This window comes from Dysidea avara, chromosome 6 (genome assembly GCF_963678975.1).
Source record: "Dysidea avara chromosome 6, odDysAvar1.4, whole genome shotgun sequence".
Lineage (NCBI taxonomy): Eukaryota > Metazoa > Porifera > Demospongiae > Dictyoceratida > Dysideidae > Dysidea > Dysidea avara.
Window position 1 is genome coordinate 18,990,774 of NC_089277.1, and position 21,879 is coordinate 19,012,652.

At 38.0% G+C, this 21,879-nt stretch overlaps 1 protein-coding gene across 1 annotated transcript; it reads right to left on the minus strand.

Annotated features, from left to right (window-relative positions):
• Positions 1-2,307: 2,307 nt before the first annotated feature.
• On the minus strand, positions 2,308-20,904 carry LOC136258401 (nicotinamide N-methyltransferase-like). Its single transcript, XM_066051716.1, has 2 exons — positions 20,790-20,904; positions 2,308-3,121 (listed from the first exon to the last, which is right to left on the minus strand). The coding sequence occupies exons 1-2, from the start codon at positions 20,882-20,884 to the stop codon at positions 2,323-2,325; spliced, it is 894 nt and encodes a 297-aa protein (XP_065907788.1). The 5' UTR covers positions 20,885-20,904; the 3' UTR covers positions 2,308-2,322.
• Positions 20,905-21,879: the final 975 nt, after the last annotated feature.

A 21,879-nucleotide genomic window follows, 5' to 3' on the forward strand; every position in this document is an offset into this window, starting at 1 on the left:
AAGCCACTGGAAATACCACATTATATCCTTTTTCACAGTGCAGCACTGAAGGTATAGTTGTGCATTATAATTATTTTTCAATCAGCAAGTTTAGGATAATATTTTTTTATTGTAAATGTATGTAGGCCTGCATGCATAAATCTTATCCTTCTCTACTAACCCAGCTTGTCTTAATAATGACTAGCTAAATTAAAACAATAATTAGCTAGAGTACTTATTAAGCCCCTATTCGGTGATTATTAGTTTCTCATCCAGCCTTTCTGATTATTATGATGCGGGCGGGAGGGTATTACCATTATGCCATTATTTTATAATATTAACACACTGATGTACAGACCTTGTCCAAATTGTCTTTCTTTCTTACTACAAACATTTTCTTCACCAGCTGATTCTACTTTTCATGATCGCCAACTGTTTTTCGACAGTCAGCTGAAAGCCTGCTTTGATGAAGTCAATAGAGCACGATTGCAACTGGCACTGCAGCAATTTGCTAAGGAAAACAACAGTTCTCCTGGTGATATATAGCGCATTGTAGCGTTCATCAACAAAAATTATAACAGTTTGGTATCACGTGTTCTTCTGAGCATGCGCAGAGTAAATAATGGCTTACCATGCGGTAGCTTAAGAAGGATGCGGGCGGTGGATGAGAAACTAATAATCACCAAATAGGGGCCTTATGCCAATACATATTATACAGAGATAGTACATGGCCATTATAAGGAGGTTGAAGAGCTGAAAGATGAATAATCAATATTCCTGAAAGCCAATCCAATCCTATAGGCTTATAGTGTGCATGGCTATATGTATATTGCTACTTGTGATCGCATGCAAGCTGCAGCTGTTTTATAAAGTATGCTATGTCCTGTCAGCCGTACCTGCATACAGGTACATATTCCACCAACAAATACATATAAACTTAGCTACATGTGTGCACATTGAAATATCCGAATTTCCACATTCCTCATGCATATAACTCTAGACATGCACATCAACTATACACAGTAAAAACAAACTAGTGAAGGCCACTACTAATTTCTGCCACAATACTCACTATTTTCGTGTAGTGACGTTCACTACTTTTGTAGTGATCTTCACTACTCTTTTGTAGTGACCCTTACTACATAGTAGTCATTGTCACTACATGGTAGTGACATTCACTACAAAATTAGTAGTGAACGTCACTACACAAAAGTATTGAGTATTGTGGCAGACATTAGTAGTGACCTTCACTAGTTTGTTTTTACTGTGTATAGCTGCAGGCACCTTAGCCCTATAGGCGTGCTACTATACACGATGTATTGTACGTTGCATACATGTACACAAAACTAAAAATAATGTAATGTGCAGTGCACTCACCACATTCATATATGCATACTGTGTTTCTCTCCTTCCCTTTGTGTTGTTTAAAAAGTATATACACAATAATTTATTGCTATGCTAAGAGTTGCTAGTGGTGAATTTGAAATTTTTGGCATACCTTATATAAATAACATTAGTGTAAGATGAAACAAAGGATTCTAACACTATACTGTGATAACTGGAGTTTATTATAATAGGTTTCTGCTGGTTCAATATGCTGTTTGTTTTAAACATCTTTCCTTTGGTATCAATTACTACCGTATATATTAGTTGAAGTAGCAATTACACTTCGCTCTCAGCTATGTTACGTTCAGCCTGTTACACAGCATTACAAACAAAAAATAACAGCATAAGCTATAGGCTTGATTTTTCACTGTTTGATGTAGATAGGTTGCTTTTGGCCATGCCTTAAGGACCTACCTGTGTCCTCCTTCAACATTTCAAGACATACTGAAGGCACTTTTGGGCTTGGTTATACCTACACACAATACTGCCAAGATGCCATGTATTGTGAGGCTGGTTTTAGAGTGATATTTTTGGCCAGAAAAACCTATACACGATTCCGACTATCATACTGTATGCTGCTTAACTAATTTTATGCATGAGCCTGGCCCCTGGCCCAAATTACAACCCAGGTCATATTATCTCAAAGCATCTGCTTTGTAACTTACAAAACAAATTGCCATAGGAATAATAGAGGCTGAAAAGTGTATGCTCACACCATAGAAATAAGTTATATGCGTTTTAAAAGTTCGCATATGTAGACAGAATCTGTGCCCACATGGATTGTACACCCTAGTAAATACAATAAGGTTTGAAAAGCACAACAATAGAGCACATAATAATAATTATCACTATATATTGTGCAAATATGTTTTTCAAAGGAAAGTACATGTATAAAATCATGTGATTCACAGCACAACTAACTATATATGTTCTGTGACAGTGATTAAAGTTAAATAATTACTTTCGTGCTACAATAAAGCCAAAGCCTCCAGCATCAGACATAATATTTCTCACTTCCATAGGATTAGTCCAGAAGTCTGCATGTAGGATATCAAAACCAATTTCTTTGTAATACTGTTCCACATCTTCCAATGACAAAGAAAAAGAAGTATGATATCGCTTGTCTTCAAACCTGTACCAAGTGAGCTCCAAAGTTGTCTGTGACACAAAAAAGCCATTGGGAGTTATCATGTCATAAACTTTCTTCAAACCAATTTTATAGTCTTCTAAGGAATCAAAACAACTTCCAAAACAAAAGCTACTGCCTAAAATATCTACAGGCACTTTAACAGCTGGAACTATGACATCAGCCTTTATGTCACATGGAAGTACATGTAGTAAACCACGTAACTTGTCTTCACGTTCCAGTACATCATCAAAACTAGTTTTACTTTCAAGCTTTTGTATAACATATTTAAAATAAGGTGACCAATCAAAAGCGTCAGGATCCTTGTTTATCCACATGGACACTTCATTTAAGTTGGCTTTCAGATAGTCAGCATGATATATCTTAGCTACATATGGCACAGCACTGACATATGTGTAAATACTAGGACCCCCTCCAACTTCCAGTAGAAGTGCAGTAGAATTATCCCACTCCTTGTGATACTGTTGATAGAAGTTGTGAAAGTATTGAGGTGTCTGTGGAGATATGAGTGAACCTGCAACCATTGGTGCATTTTCCTCAAGCACAGTTAGAGGACAGTAGAAATCCAAGTATCTCCTTGTGTCATTATAGCGTTCCTCCATAATATCTCTGTCACAGTACATTTATACACACTAATGCATACATGTACATACTGTTATACATAATACCACTTTGACACCTGCAGATCAAAGGAAAGCATAAGATATTTCATATATTGACCTGACCACAGGGTGATATCATGACATAGCTCTGACCACAAATGCCTTTAATGCTGAGGCAGTGCAAACATTAGTTTCCTTTGATCCTATGTATTGAGCTACTTAAAGTTTACATTGTGGGTTGAGTTTGGCATAGACTCTAATATATTTGCTTAGGTAAGTGTTCTCTTCAAGGAACAAGTATTATTTGACTTAATTCAGCAAACAGATATCACTGAATAATTGGTTTTGCAATGTGGGGGCTGTGTTTTTCTACACAGCACATTTCAGCCACATAACAAGATGGCTCAGACGTTTTAAAAGTCAGACTTTCTAGTACTTATCTTAGTGGCCTAGGCATCCTAACAGGGTTATGGTTAGAAATAGAACCAACAAAACCCATAATCACTTCCTTAGAAACATACTGTGTAGATTAAAAATTATTTGTAGCGGTGATACAGGACTGAGAAAAGGGATTCAAAGTAATAATTCTGCAATGGAATAGTATTCATACACTATACAGCCATGTTTACTGTAGCTACAGGAAAAATATTTTCAACAATCAACTGTAACATATGAATAGCATTTCATGAGTACTATAGTCGATGCTTTTATCCTATGATCGATGTTTAGATGCCTGTGTGTAAAACTAATGGGGTGAATGTGCAGGCTCGTAGCCAGGGGAGTTCTGAAGAACCGTCCTCTTGGAAAAAGGTCCACAATTTCAGTGAAAAGGTTCACAATTTTAGCAAAAAGGTCCACAATTTTTAGTATACAAGTCTATTAGCTACAGTTTACTAAATACCACTAATAAGTAGCAATATCAAGCTAAATTAAGTGCTCTAAGTAGCTGCTTATTATTATTATTTATTTATTTTATTTATTATCAATTTACCACAAGGGAAGGAACGGTACAAAAGGCAAACCTGTACAAGGTACCGTCCTAATACAAAACACATACAATCACTAAACAAAACACACACAAAATAACACTTACAAAACAAATCAACAACAATTATAATTACATCTACAAAACAACCAACAATAAATTACATTTAAAAATTACAACAGAAATGACTGTAAATAGCGTGGCGAGAAACAGAACAGCTCTCAATTCCCAGAATACTGATTGGTACTTTGTTCCACACAAAGCAAACACGCTTATTCAGTGCTTGTAATACAACATCGAGATACTCTAATAGAGCAGTCAACCACTCTAATAGAGCAATCACTCTAATAAAATATTCACACTTTTAAAAAGTAACTACTTCATTTATTTACAAATCATAGTGAGATCATCTAAACTAGAACTTTCATCCAATTTTGGGGGGAAAGTCTCTCAGACCCTCATGATCCATGCATGTAATGTGTAAATTTCATTGTCTTAAAGCACTCTTTGGCCTGCTCTACTGCCTCTGCTGAGAGAGCTCTCATCCATATTCATTGTGACATTCCAATACAATAATACACAGATGGCATAATTACAGAAAAGATACTTTGCCAGATGTCATCGATATATCTGGTCTTGAGCTTGAATTTGGGCTTGAATTTGCTGCCTAAAAATTGTGACATTTTTATTGACTGAAGTGCCACCAAAACCAACTTTTATATAGCACCTATTTTCAAAACTTTAATTTCCTGGGGGTGGGGTAGAATGCCCACTGACCCCCTAGTTCACACCCTGATGTAATCCTGCGTCACATCATACAAAAAGGTCCACCTTTTCTTCTAAAAGAACCAACCCAGATAAAAAAGTCTGGCCACGGCCCTGGAATGTGGGTTTGTCTTTTCTCCTATTAGGTGAGCATGCTCAAGACGGATTGGATATATTACTTATACCATTGCTACTATATGCCTGTGCCCTCAGGTTTGGACATATATATAAGGTAAATCCCTCGTGGTCATGGTTAAACTATTATTTACATATATCCATACTTCAAGCATGCAGCCAAGGAAAGCTGGTGTGACAGACAGTTTTCTGACTGTTGTATTAGAGTAAGTGACTGCTCTATAGGCCACTCCAGATAAAGTTGCAAGTAGAATAGTCAGATTAACTAGGATGCTTGCCTGCACCATGCAACCATTTGTGTCTGATAAGAATCTGGACTAATACAATCACCTGATGCCTAAAATATGTCAGTTTATGTAATAATGGAATTTTCCGGGTTGACTATAAACCATGTGGGCGGTGGACAGGAAATCAATTGCCTTAGAGTATCTTGATCTTATTTCTGTAAAGTGTAAACAATCAACCTAGAAACAGTAATTATAATCATTGCATGTTTTGTAATAATATTATGAAAATTCAGTTATTGTGTAGTGAGTCCATTATTTGCTGCGTTTAGTGTGCAAATTGTGACATTGCACATTTTAAATTTAAAAATACTAACTAAAAGTTGTCTTATGCTGGCAAAATGCCATATTTTGCTGGTGAATTGATGAATTGTGCACTGGTAAATTTTGTTCATATAATAAGAAGAATTTAAGTTTGATTAGGGAACATAGAAAAAAGTACATTTCTTCTTGTCAAAATGCCATTACACATGTGAAGCCACAAAGGATTGCATTTGCTAGAGTGAACTTTTTGTTGTTAATGAAATGTGTTGTATTACTACCTATGTTGATGACTTAGTTGTGCAAGGTGGCTTTTTAACTTTGTGAATCCAAATTGACATATAGGCAATAGTAAATACTCTAATAAAGCAGTCACTTAAATACACAGGATCAGTGAAGTCAGTGAAACCAAAAATGCAATACAAAATAATCTCCATTATCAACAAAACAAATTCATTAATAAACTAGATGAAGAATTGGGAAATAGGGATTACTAAAAAGCCACTGGGGTGGTAATGTAAATCACAAATTCCTATTTGACTCAAGGAGAATGTACGGTGCATTATTTTGTGACAGATAGCCAAATAGGGATTTATTACCACCCCAGCTTACCCCTTCTTGTTTTGTGGCTTTTTCATTAATTTCTATTTTTTTTTTCACAGACATAGCAAAATATAGCCACAAGGAGAATGCTGGAATAAATAGTAGCAAGGCTTGCTGAATGGCAGATTTAGATGGGTTTCTGGGGTTTTGACAGAAACCCCCTGTTAAATTTAGCTCAGTTGCATCTAAATACATAAATATTTTTGTACTGACAATTTGTCATAGCAAACAACTGTATACCACTGCATTTCAGTAGCATGCATGCAGTTGCATTTAACTAACACCATTTATAGCTATTAAACCCTCAGCAACACTTCACTTTTCATCTCCCACTGCATTAAAAATGATTGAGGTACTCTAATAAAGCAGTCAAGTAACTACTCTAATAGAGCAATCAAAGCTACAGTTTGAGATGTAGTCACCATATTTGCCTTATAGTTAGCTATAGTATTTACAGTTTAAAGCATTGGATTCATTGCAATTGCTAACTAAAACTAGCCTAAAATCCGTTCTCAGAGTTCCTAAATCTAAAACTTTTTTCAGAGAAATGTCATAAGATGCCTTATTCAGCTATACCAACTTCAGAAACCCCCTTTTAAAAATCCTTGATCTACCACTGGGACCATTGTGCGTATACACACATATACATGACTTATTTTTGAATTCATTTTGTATGAAAACAGCTAGGCTGTTTCTTCTTGCCAAATGCTATTACATGTGCAAAGCCATAAAAGTTCATGATCAGAGCTGGACAGATGTGCACTTGTTGTTCTTGTTAGTAAAACATATATAGCTGAATGGTCTACAGATGGACTTATTACATAACTGAACTTTCCATATGAAGACGTTTGCTACAAAAACTGTGCTTCATCAAGAAAACACTGTAAATTTCATAAACTAAACTGAAGAGCTATTTGCACAATGCTTTTTGTTTCATTGAAACACAATGCAAAAAACCGGAGTGCCATAAATCTTTCTCTTCCAAATATCCACCATTTGGTTTGTCGCAGCCTTGAAAATAATGTGCTTAAATTTCTGCTATTATAATAGCTCATTTAAAATATCATTTGCTGCTCTTTCCAAATCTAGTCCTTAATCTGAGGTATCTATCATGAGTCACGGGTTATTTCGTCATTTATCGCATGGCACTAAAACAACCAATAAATGTATGGGGAAATTTGCTACACTGGGTTGGTTTAAGTCATTTTGACATGCCATAATTTCCATGAATTGGGCTTCTTCTAGCATCATTGTGTTCGCACAGAGCTGCTCTACACACATCACACACAGAAAGTTATCAAACAAACATGAGGTTAGCAGTACACAATAATCAATTTCATTTTTCTAAGTTTTTCAGTAAGAAATGCCTGCTACAGCTGGCATTTTTTGACATGACCAAAGTATGGCATTTTCGACATGACCAAGTATAGCTAATTTAATGTCTGCAAACTTTTTCATATGCTACTATAAGGTGACTTGTATTGTAGCTGAACTCTGTTCAGGGTGACTTCTTATGGAGCTTAACACATGATTTGTTTGCAATGGAACTCTCAGGTCTCAAAACTGGCTAAAATGAAAGGAAATTCACAGCAGAGGTTTTTGTTCAACACCACGGAGCTGTACAGCCACATACAGCCATCCCCTGGCTGACCAGAGGTCCATTAAGGTCCCACACTGCATGCATGGATTGCCACTGGGCTTGGGAAAAGCAGCCAGCAACACCAGACCACTCAAGTCTAGCTGATTTTGATTGTGAAATTAGATAGTTTATTCATGTAGCTTTGTGTTCTGGGTGAAATATCAAATCTGCTGACATGGGCGATAAGACCGGCTTTCCCAGACTGAGTCACATATAACTAAACTCTCTACAAGCTGATCTCTCTACAGGATGACTTGTTACATAGCTGAACCCTCTACAAGATGACTTGCTATTAGATGAACTCTCTAGAAGGTGACTTGTCACATAATTGAATGCTGAAATAGAGTATGTACATAGATGAATTCTCTAAGAGGGTGACTGTACTATTAGGGTACAGTTAGTCATTTTCTTCTATACTGCTGAAAGGACTTTCTATGATGATTAATCCACATGTGAATTTTCAGCTTATTTCCCTATAAGCAGTTTGTCGTAAAACTAATGATTTTTTTAATAAACAAAACACAATTGTGCAATCATTACACACGTCTGTTTTTGCATGCTATCTCCATGGTCTTTGTGTTGATTCCTCCAAGCCTTCAAAAGGCATCCCTATGATGGTTAATCTATCCACAAATCAATTTTAACTCATTTCCTGAAACACTTTACCCTGTAGGCATGACAAAAGTTGGACATATTTTTATGTGAATAATTGGTTATAACTCCACGAATGTTCATCAGATTCCCACAAAATTGGTACTGATATTTACATTTTGGGCCTCTTTAAATGCAACAAATTTTGTGTGATTTTGCAAAGTGTGCAAAAAGAAGCAGAATAAAAAAAAATTTTTTTAAAACAAGGAAAAACCTGACGCTTTTGGTTGCTCATATCTTGGGATTGGCTGAGACAATATTTTTTGAAATTTGGCATGTACTAGGTAGCCAACTTTACTGTAAAATTAATATCATCTACGTTTTCTTAATATACCCAGTGTGGTGTGCTGGCTTCTTAGACTGCACAACATACTGTGTGTCTTGAACTATACTGAGTTTTACTAAACTCAGTATAGGCCAGGAAAACTTAATCTATACTGAAGACTTTGTCGCCAGGTGTTTTTCATTCTGTATGTGTGGAGGTTATTCATCAAAATACTCTAATAATGCAGTCCAAGTGTATCTAATAACAACAAAGAATTTTACAGCTATTAAAAGCATTAGTAAAACTCATATTAGGAGACTCTGTATGCACATTGCAATTTGATTAGTTTCATGCATATAACAAAACACAGGTTGTATGTGAATGCAAAATTGCTCTACTGATCCAAAACATTCTTCAATTTCAATAAAATAAATCTAGTACTGGATAAATAAATATGTATTACACAAACTATATAGACAAATGAAAAATTGAGGAGAATAAAGACTGCTAAAAACACTAAACAAGAAGGGATTACTGGGGTGATAATGCAAACCACAAATCCCTATTTTAATAAAGCAAAATGTTTATGGCGGAGTGTCAAAATAGGAATTTTTGTCACCCTTCTTGGTTCATGGCTTTTTTTAGCATCTCTATTTTCCTTTTGATTTTCCATTCATCTAGTATAATTGGTGTGATGCATATAACCACATAATCTACAATGCATCCTTAGCAGTTGTTGTAGTATACCTGTATGAGTAGCTATGTAGTGTGTTGTTTTATGAAAACCTAGTTGTAGTTGATAGAGTTAATCTGACATCATGAGTAGCGTCAGAATTTGAGAGACTTGCTACCAGTTATGGAATCCTAACAGATTAAGCCGATTGAACCATTCAACTTGGATTTGAGACATTCCAAGTAGCCTCAAAGTCAGAGGTAAACCAAGTAAACACTCTAATATTCCTGTGTACCCTATGGGTACAATGGTCGATGGCAGTAAAAGACAAGTTTGAGTCAGCAGAGATGGTCCATTGTCAGAACACTCAGTAGTCCAGGGTGCACCATGGGGGGGGGGGGGGGGGAGGTGCACCAAGGTAGTAAGTGTACGGAGCAGAGGGTCTGGGGGCACAGTTCCCCAGACTAAGGTACATGCATTTTATGTGTTTCAGGACTGAATTTTTTTTGTAGCTTTATCTATAAATTACTTTCTATGTGGCCCGCAATGATCAAGAGTTGTAGGGATCAGTGACAGCCATTAGTATAGTTCAGCTATAAGCCTATTGTCATTATTATAGGAATGGCGTACAAGGACCATGTGCATTAATTTATAAATATCCTAGCAGACTATGGAAATGTGTTCCTGTGCATGGGATGGTGCTTTAGATGAAAGTTTTCAGCAATAACTGTGTACATGTTATGTGCGGTGACTGTTCTATTAGAGTATTTGACTGACTACTCCATAAGAGTATCTCGATCATGTATGGATTTTTGGGGGGAAGGGGGAACTCATGTCCTCTACCTGAATCTGCCACTGCAGACCAACATGTACTGAAAGTCCAAGGGAAATTTGTGGGAAACCCTGAAAGAAAGCAATCTATGTTCTTGTTGTCACAAACTGTCTCCTATATAAGCAAACATTAGCCCATTCCATACAAACACACCTAAATATATCTGCACCAACAATAGGACATGCAACTGTCATATCCAACTTACCAGCAGGGCAATCACCACCATTTATCTTTTTCAGCTGCAACTAGCATGAAGTTATAATAATAGAGGTGATTAAGTATTTTCTGACAGACATGACTGACAGATGTGAACTAGAACAAGAGCAACTGTCTGTGGATGAGTCACAAATTCTTTTCTGCACTCAACAGAGTTTTTGGTGATACATTTCTTATCCACTAGCTGCTTTGCAAGCTTTAGATGATATGTAGTGAGTAAAAGAGAATGTGAGCTATCAGACCTTCAATGAACTAACAGCTGAACAATGGTGACCAAAGCTTCAAAGGCACCACAATAATGTTAAGTGAATCCTAAGCATATCTAAGGCATGACAGTTTATGTTTGTTTAGTCTGCTGTATGGAATTAATAATTGTGAAAACACTGTACCTTGTAAGGTGTGACGGAATTCACATAGCACCATGCGTCAAACTACAAAGAGTCACTTGAGATGTACCAACCAATTTAAAGTGAACCTTATTCTTCTCATAGCTAGCCTCCCTCTATATCTAGCTATGAGGACTGATTGAGTGATTAGATCATAGTACAATGTATATAAACCTTAATCACATCAATTAATTCCAAATCACATGGTCTATTTTGTGATTGCATTGTGTATCTGACAGCATGGAGTGATTCTATCAATAACTTATGTTACCATAGTAATAGATGCCCTACTACATATGATTGCTTAGCAACAGTTGCTAGGTAACTGTTGTTAAGGTAAACATAACTTTGGTGTCATAGCAATGGTTGCTAGGCTAATGGTTGCTAGGCAAAGGGATGGCTATATCAAGGGAGGTGTCCATTCAGGTTATTAGCTTGTAGTGTGTTAAGTAGCAAGGAGGGTCAAGGCAAACAAAGCCATAGATGTGCAACATATTGCTTCTATTGGATTGTTCCTGTACTTTTTACACTGAACAAATGGCTCCACTAGAAATGTTTAGAAACAGTTTATTTTACCACATTTTGATTGCATCCGTAAATTTGAAATACATTCATGCTGTATTAAACAAAGATTTTAAATGCACTTTGTGAACAGCTGCAAATGGATAATTTTGTCTAAAACTTTCTAAACATGCCCTAAGGCAATGATTTTGATGTAGCACCATATCTTAGTATACCTTACTAAATGCTTTTATCACAAAGTGAACGAATTCAGTCGCTTAGCCATTCTACTACAAAGGCCTGAATAAAGCAAGAATAAGAAGAGTTCAAAAGTATACTTGAAGAGATGATTCCTGTGGTAACCGAGTATGACCTCATAGGAATTATATGATTGACTCACGCACACACACTAATTGTATTCATATTGTAACTGTCACGTGATTTACTGATATGCATCATGACTGTTGTTGCTGTTCCCAGATACATGGTGCTGCGAGCAGCTAACCTCTGTCTCCACTCCCCAGTTATTTTAACCAGATGACTGGATCCCTGGTACATGCCACCACCTTTATAGCACAAGTAACACTCACCACATCCATTGATGGCAGAATTTCCAACAGTGTTTGGCCAACTGATCTGGACTATGCAGGGATCTTTTTGCTTTAAGACCCCTACCATTTGCTTATCATAATAAACTGAAGGCTGAATTGGACTTGCTTTTACTACAGAACAGAATTGCACCAGTTACCAAACCCACAGACTGGTGTGCTCCCGTAGATGAAAAACACCGACCGGATCCGAATGCGTGTTGATCTCAACAAATATGTATTATGTGAGTGCTACCAATCACAAATACCTGCACAGACTGTTGCTGACATTGCTGCCACTGATACATACGTTTCCACAGTGCTGGATGTTTTGAAAGGCTATCATGATGAAACAAGTTAAATCCTCACAACATTCATCGTGCCTTTTGGACATTTCAAATATACCTTAGAGCACCATATGGTCTATCATCCATCTCAGAGAATTATGACCAGTGCATGGCAGATGCTTTCACAGGCCTAGGGCTACAAGGCTTTAGAGGAATGGTTGTCATCTATAGTGACAACAACATCTCAGAGCACATTACTCATGTATACCAATTCTTTTACAGAGGTGTGCAGATATCAATATAAAACATGCCAGCTCTCATGCATTAGGCATGAGTCTCATTTTTGGCTAGTAATCTCACATTCTCACGCCTTACCCTCTGTTTTTCACTCTATCAGCTTAATTGTCACACATGTCTCGTGTATCAGTTGTTGATCAGAAACCAGCCACCAAAAATCCTGAAGCCACCTTTGAGTCTAGGTTTCACTCCTAAAATTTTTAAGAGGTTGGCATCTCTGATCAATATTGCCCTTAACATAGACAAATGCAACTTTTCACAACCCAAGGTTGTGCTTGCTGGCCTTCATTTATCAGCTCAAGGGTACCAAATTGTAGAGATGCACCACACCAATAATCAGCTCCCTGATCAGATCTGTTGCTGATATGGCAATTTCTACCATCATGTGTCACGTAATCGGTGCAAACACTCTACGAAGTCAATCGATATTACTAATGATGGCAAATAGGCTACCACAATTTGCATTACAGTAATAAAAAAGCCTTTTTGCTGAGTACAAACAAATAGAAACCCCTTATTTCTATGCCCCCATGTTCTATGCTATACAAGTATGGCATCATAGATACTAGAATACATAATGGATTGGAAACACAATACATTTTACGGTTACGGGCTCGATACGGTTTAGTGATTTATGGCAACGTTACCAAAGTGTACAAACTGCAGTTGTTCTTAACGCTGAGACTACTATTACAGATTTTATAAAGCGTTAAATCATTGCTAAAGGATTCAGCTATTTATTGGTTTGTGACTGAAGGTTAGTCGTTTCGTACAACCGAAGGTGTGAAGGAACGCGAAATTTGTGTTCAAAAACTAGTGTGGGGGTTTTAGTGTGCATAGGGCGTATTACCTACGAAGTTTTAGAAGTGCTGAACAGTTTCACCACATAGTAATGAATACAAAATAATTATTTTTAGCACTGTACAGCAGTTACTTTCCGTAAGCGAAGCGAAAGAATGGCTACATGACGGTAGTGGCTGTGGGGGGTTTTCCTGGCTTTGTGAAAACGAGTCTAGCGATACATACATTCGATTGTGGGTTGCGCTACAAGGGGGTATCATGTCGGCTCACGCTGTAGGTAGATCTGCGACCGCGGTCAAAGTCTTGACCGGGGAAAATTTCACCTTGACCCTTGACTTGCAGCGTTTATTGTCTTTGACCTGTGACTTGAGAGCGTTTCTTGTCAAACTTTTGACCTACACTTATTTCTCTATTTTCCTATACACACCTGCGCTTGTAACCTAGTATAATATTTTCTTAGTGCGTGCTACCAGCAGCTGGGAGAGAAAAATCCTTATAATTACGACGAAATGCCTGTTGGAGCTTTAAAACATCTTCTTAGAGATCCTTACTTCTTGTGAGTTACGTATAATCCCGTAAACTTGATAATAGCTATGTATAGTTTTCGATTGTGGGTTTCGGACCTTCCGTATCGTCTTGACCCTTGACCCACTGTAAGAGCTATTTAGTGGCCTTGACTGTTGACTTAGGGTTTGACCACGGTCGCAGATCTACCTACAGCAAGAGCCTGAGTGACACCCCCTTGCGCTACTACTTTCCCCTACAACCAACACTATCGTGTTTACTCGAAGAAGCTGTGGTACCGTGGCAAATCATCTTAAACGCGGGCATTGATTAGAATACAGCTGCTTTGCAGAAGATGGAGACCCAAACAGGAGGTACACCGTAGGAAGAAGGTACGCCCATGTCATCTGCTGCTAAGAGGCCAAGAGGTTATGAATCACCCACCGAATCATTTATTATCCAACAAAGTAAGAAAATTGATGTGTGTGGCCATTGTAACGAGAAGTGTGTTGCTGAAAGCAAGGCTATATTGTGTGATTTTTGTCACTCTTGGACACATACATCATGTGAGGGTCTAAAAGATGATCAGTACAATAAATTAACACAGCTTACCTCACGAGTAGAGAACATCTCTTATTATTGTAATCTCAACCAGTGTGCAGTTGCTCATAAAAAGCTTTTGTATGAATGTCTCTGCAAAGTTACTCAGAGCGAAGATGTCCCTTCCATCAGATCTCTTATAGCAGAGCAAGATAACCTACACCGTATTATTTCTGAAGTTTCTACAAAGATTGACACACTTCATTCTCAAAATGTAACCCTTCAAGGTCAGCTCCAGTCCACATCTGAAACTTTTACAAAAGTGTCAAACACAAAACCCCTCGCAACCCCTGAACCTCCTGCCCTGTCAGCAAACTCAATCGCTGATGAATTGGCTGATAGAAAACAGAGAGAAGCTAATGTTGTAGTGTATAACCTTCCAGAATTGCCTGACAAGTCAAGTGATAGATCCCAGTTTACTGATCTCTGCAACACTGTCTTTGGTATTAAAGTGAAAATAGTTAAGTCACTAAGGCTAGGTAAACGACAAGATAGCAAACCAAGACCTTTTCTTATCACAATGGAAAGCATACAAGACAAGGAGATTGTTACTTCCAATTCTTACATTTTGCGTCGTCATGAACTATATCAAACTGTCTTTGTTTCACCTGACATGACCAAATATCAAAGAAGTAAACATAAGCAATTAGTGGAAGAACTCAAACGAAGAAGAGTCAATCAACCAAATTTGGTTATTCGAGATGGGGTTATTGTCACCCGAACAGCACGTCCAAGTCAAGCCACCAACCAAATGGACACAAGCATAGCGACCCCTGTTGGGGCCACTACAAATAGCTCCTGATGTTAACCAATTTAGCATTGAACAATGTCCTGATGTTGAGCAACCCAGTACTGATAACTCAGATCCTAGAGCAGCTATTAACCCTATAACCAAATTAGATATTTTGTACACTAACGCTGATCAACTACTGAATAAAATGGATGACTTATCTACACTCATTGCTGGTGATGAACCTGATTTGATTCTAATCAGTGAAATATTACCAAAACGTAGTATTAATTCTCTCTCTTCAGCTAGACTCTCACTTTATGGATATCAAGCTTTTTTCAATTTCGACCCTGACTCTCACCAGACCCCTCCAGCCATGCGTGGTGTTGGGATATACATCTCCAACAAATTAATAGTATCAGAAGTAACTTTTGATGGATACCCACATCATGAGCATGTTTGGATATCAATTAAACTGATGGGTCATGACTCACTCCTTGTGAGTTGTATATACCGTAGTCCTTCTTCTGATACCTTACAAAGTACTATTGGTCTGTGTAAATTGCTCACAGAAATTGATGACCATACACACTTGTTGATATGTGGTGATTTTAACTATCCTGACATTGACTGGTCATCAAATTGTTGTAGTAATCATTGTTCACAATTGTTTCTTGACACTGTACAAGACAAGTACCTTTTCCAGCATGAAGAGGCTCCTACTCGGCATGTACAAAACTCAACACCACACATCCTTGACCTCATTTTGACTAATGAAGAAGAAATGATCAATAGTGTTAATATTCTCCCCGCTTTGGGTTTAAGTGACCATGTATGTCTCCGGTTTAATTATTTATGCTACTGTTCTACTAATCCTGCTTCCAAACCACACTACAACATACATCAAGCAAATATTGTTCGGATGCGTCAAATGCTAACAGTTATTGAGTGGGAAGATCTTCTGTCTCCTCTTGATATTCAGTCGGCTTACAATGAATTTGCTTTGAGGTTAACTAGTATTATTAATGACTGTGTTCCCTTTGAAACTCCTCGACTAAGGAAAAATCTGTTTATGACACGAGCAGCATTACATTTAAAAAACACAAAATGTAAGTTATGGAACAAATATCAGCGTAGTAAGTCCCCAGCAGATTATCAAGTATATTGTCAATCTAGAAACAAGCTGTGTAACTTGACTAGATCCCTTCGTAGGAAATATGAGGCTAACTTAGCATCCAACAGAACCAGTAATATTAAGCAGTTTTGGAAATATGTGAATTCACGTCTCAAGACACGCCCATCAATTAATTCATTACGACGTGATGATAATTCTGCTGCTGACTCAGATCAAGAAAAGTGTGAGCTTTTCAATAAAATTTTCACTAGTGTATTTACTAAAGAGGACTGTACATCAATCCCCCAGTACCAATTAGATGGTTGCCATTCTTCACTTACAGACATCACAATTACTCCAGCAATAGTGTTTGACAAACTGACCCAACTGAACCCCAATAAAGCTCCTGGCCCAGAGGGCTGGCCACTATTTTGCTTAAAAGAATGTGCACAAGAGCTAAGTAGTCCTTTATCTTTCCTGTATAACAAGTCCTTGGAGTGTTCAGTACTACCCAAGCACTGGAAGGAAGCTCTAATAACTCCAGTACATAAGAAGGGAGATCGCTCTAATGTTAGCAATTACCGTCCTATTAGTTTGACCTCGCCTATTTGTAGAATCTTGGAATCCATCATTAAAGACAACATCCAAGATCATTTGATGACTAATAATGTGATACTTCCTCATCAGCATGGCTTTACTCCTGGAAGATCCTGTTCAACTCAACTGTTATTGGCCATGAACGATTGGACCAAAGCGCTTGACGATGGCCATTCTGTTGACATCTTGTATTTTGATTTTGCTAAGGCATTTGATTCCGTCCCGCACAACCGTTTAATTTCCAAGTTGCAAGGGTGTGGCATATCTGGCAAGCTGCTAGCATGGGTGAAGAATTTTCTTGTGGGAAGGAAGCAGAAAGTTTTACTGAACAGTCATGCATCAGATTGGTCAAGTGTCAGTAGTGGAGTGCCTCAAGGCTCTGTTTTGGACCCTATTTTGTTTAATATATATGTCAGCAACATGCCCTTAATAGTTAATAGTCCCATTTTTCAATTTGCAGATGACGTGAAGATGTTCAGAACTATCAGGACTGTGGACGACTTTTGCCAACTTCAACAAGATATAAATTTGCTTTTTGCATAGTCTAAGAAATGGCAACTGAAGTTCAACATTAGTAAGTGTAATTGGTTACACTTAGGTAAACCTCACGGATTTGGTGAATATGTAATTGATGGCACTACTATTACATCTTGTGATGTTGTAAGGGACTTGGGAATAATGATTGACAATCAGTTAAAGTTTCACGATCATACCACCACAGTTGCCAAGAAAGCTAACAGATTAATAGCAGTTATTCACAAGACTTTTCAGAATTTCGACCATGCTACACTCATCAACTTGTATAAATCATATATCCGCCCAGTGTTAGAGTATGGTAACATCATCTGGGGACCACAATACATTCTAGATCAAGAACAAATAGAGAAGATACAGAGAAGAGCCACAAAATTGGTCCAGGATCTTCAAAACTGCACATATAATGATCGCCTCACTGCTCTAAACTTGCCATCACTTAAATACCGCAGACTGCACGGAGATATGATAATGTTCTATCAGCTATTACACAGCCATTTCAGTCTAGATACATCAGATTTGTTTACTACTGCAACTTCATCAACAACTAGGGGTCACAATTACAAGTTATTTAAACCTCAAGCAACATCAAGAGTGAGATCTACTTTTTTCACTGTACGAGCCACCAATGACTGGAACAGTTTACCCAATCACATAGTTAATGCTCCCACACTTAATGATTTTAAAAATTTTCTTGACAGTGGCTGGTCTACTTTATTGTATGATTATTAATTAGTTAACTATTATTGTATATAAGTTTTTGCTATGTAGTTGCAAATTTGTTAAATTCTTTTTGTACAGATCAGGCTTTACAGGCTCCTTGAGCCTTCTTTACTTGTCATACTAATACTAATACTAATGCTATACTAAAGAAAAGTTCATACCTTCGAGAGTGCTAAAAAAAGTATGAACGAATTGAACAAGCCACCTGTTTTCGAGAAAACTCTGGGCAAACTCGACAAAAATGTATTGTGCCTATTGAAAATGCTGCTGTGCCCCGTAAATGTCATCACGTGACCGTATCGAGCCCGTAACCGTAAAATGTATTGCGTTTCCAATCCATTATGCTCTAGTATCTATGATGGCATTAAGCTATGAGAAGCCATATGAGTGCACATGCAAGCATGGTTGATATAGCTAATGCAGTAGCTAGTAGTACTATTTGATCTACATTTTACCATAGACCATATACCTACTGACACAAGTTCTCTATAATTTTGCAAAATACAGGGGCGGATCCAGACTTTTAAAAAGGGGGTTCCACTTTGAAATGCAGCTTCAGCCTAGCTGTATAAGTTGAAGACCAAAAAAAAAAAAGGTCATCACCTGCTGACAATAGCTGCCACCTCACCAACTATATTTCCTTCCTTATTTATAACTAGATATATAGTTTGCTACACTGTTTCTCAAAAGACTACTGTGACTGCTCTATTACAGTATCTCGAGTGAGAGAGGCTTTTCAAAAGGGAACCCCCCCTGGATCCACCCCTGAAATATGCAATTATCAGATCAGTATAATCGGTATCAGCTCTCTAAGGATTTCCCAAGGAGGGGGGTGCTAAGCTAGGGACATTTATAGTGGGGCTGGCATCTAGTTGACACAACTAGTAGTGCAGTGTGAGAAGAACACTCAGCATGAGGAGCATGCTTTATCTAAGAGGTCTTAGAGCATGCCCTCACAGGAAAATTTAGCAAATTTAGCTTTCTGAGATTGAATTTGGCATTGACTGAACCTTATCAAGTAAGCAATGTGAGCCACTTTAGCTAGGTGAAATTATTATTTTCTAGCAGTGGTAACTAGTCTTCATATAAAGAGAACAACATAAATGCTGCAGTATAAGTTCAAAGTGGGAGTTGGTCTTTGTTCTTTTTAGTTTAAAGAATTTTAATGATGAATGTTCTATTAGAGTAGTTGACTGTTTCATAGAGGACTTGCAGGGTGACGTAATTCATCGTAATTGCTAAGCAACTGCAGCTGTTAGCCATGTTTCAGGACAACGTGATGACTGAAAGCCACCTTCTCACTATTTGTAATGGTCTATAGTGAAGCAAATGCATACAGTGTTGTTGAATAAATCGTAATATTCGTTCGAACAGCAAAGAAGCTAGTAATTCTTCGAAAACTAATTGGCCACCTGTTTCACAAAGCTAATGTTGAGGAATTCTATTTCAAACCTGGCTCTGCTTTCCAGTGTCACTATATCTAATAAATGTCATTACCTTTGCTCTGATCCAATGTGCGCCATAGAAAGTTGTCCAGAAACATGGTCGCTTGACAACTGTTGCTTGCCAGTGTCATCACACGTGCAAGTCCTCCATTAGAGTATTTCGATCTTTAGCAGCTTTTTAGCAGTTTTACCCCTTTGTTCCCCTCTTGTTGATTCCTATAAGAGATTAGCTCTTCTCTTCTCACTCTTTCCATGTTTTCATGCTATAGATGCAACTACACCTGTACTGTAGCTTCTACTATCTTTCTAGCTAGCACATGGTAAAATTTTGGAGGGGGAGGGAGTGCTTCAGCCCCCTAAGCACGCCCCCCACCCACTAAATCCACCGTTGACATAGGACATAGGAAGTGCGGGTTATGCACCTATTAATGCAAAGCCCCCCACCCCTCCTGGGCATAGGTGGGGATTTGCACAATAGATAGTGCAAAAGACCTCGGGCAAAATATTTTGATGCACCCACCACCCTGGGGAACTTTGTATTATCAATAAACTTTAATGGAACGTGGGGACTTTGTGTAGCATCCATATGTAATGGACAGAAGGTTACAATATTATTGCTAGTAAAATCACCATGTCTTCCAAACAATTCAATGAGTTTAGCTAATGCTAGGCCACTCCAAATAAATTATCTGTTTCCCGGCCACCGCCCGCATCTAGCTCTAAATATTCCATTATTCCGTATTCTTTCATTATTTTCCGTTTATTTTTACATACTGACAGGCTCACTTGAAACCATGTCAGCTTACGTGTCAGCAGTGCTATCAAGTCAACACAAACTTCACATTTGTGCTATTTTTGCTCCTTAAAAAGGAAGCAACAAGCTTAAGCATGCTTTTATGCAGCTTTTCATGGTTGTGCTAGACAAATGATGGCTTAAAAAGCTGCTAATCTTATAATGAATAATGGAAATGGACCCGGCCCGCATGCAAATGTGCTGGAGTCCAGGACGGGAAACAGAGAATTTATTTGGAGTGGCCCTATTCAAAATTCCACGACAAAATATTCAAGTTACAATTACAAAATCCCCACTACCTGTAGGGGCCAAAGGACGTACAAATCCCTGAGTGGGCTTGAAATTGATAGGTATGGTCGAGTTGACATTGATAGGTACGGTATGACTATGGCCGAGTAAGGCTGGTCACTCACATACTATACTACTGCATCATTAGTCATCTATGACTGCATGTATAAGCTTACTACCTTGATCGAGCAGATGAAAACAGACGAAAGATGTTCAGAGACCGTCCGATGCCATTCCTAGCAAGGATGCGAATCTTGAAACATCCGGACAACATGATTTAAACTTGATTTCAAAGGGCACACGCCACATAGGTGCTAATTAGCCACTACCGGTATGTAAACACTCCATTGTTTGGTCGCTTAATTATAGAATCGCGCCCCCGGCTTTCCTAATTGGCTTTACGGAGCTCAGTTAAGTGCAAAAAGGCGAGGGGTCCGACACGTACTGAATCTAACATTCAATCCCATCAAATCCTTAAATCTTGGAAAGAATCTTCTGAATCTCTCTTTGCTGCTCAAATCTTCAAATATTACTTAAAATCCTTAAATCTTGAATCAAGTTTTTAAATCCATTGCAACAACATAAAGAAATCCGTAAATTTTTGTATTTGTTCCGAAATTTTCCGTTTAGTTGCACTTGGAGAGTGTCGTGCCTCCTACAACGCTGCCAAAATTTGAAGTGATACAGTAAAGAGCTAGCTAACTTGGACAATAACAACATCTCCGTGAGACTTCAGTCAAGCTAGGGTGAGTTAATTTGTTAAGTGGTTATACTGTAGCTAGCTCTATCCTTGCGATTCGTGTCAGTCGGCATCTTCTGTCATCCTTGGCAAGCTACCTCACGAGCTATACTGTCTTAATTGTGTAGCCCGAGGTGTAGCCACATGCACTGCATGTATAGAGCTAAATGCTGTGGATTTCCTCGAGGTACGTACTAGCTCGTAGTGTATGTTGCGCCGCTATAGCTAAAGTAGCTAACATGATCACGGGTTTATAATACGAGTATTTTAGCCATCCCATAAGGTTATCACGCTCGCTATCACGACATAATCAGACAGCCAGCTGATACATAATGAAATCCTCTGACTGTTAGCTTATGCTGTATGATCCGGGAATGCAACTTTAATTAGCTATTTGGCTAACAATAATAGAGTTTGGGTTACATAAAAGAATAAGGATGGAGCCTAAGGCTGTGGTTTACGTGCTCAATGGTTTTATTACTAATAATAACTGTTAAACATTAGTACAACCCAGGGCATTACCATGAGTG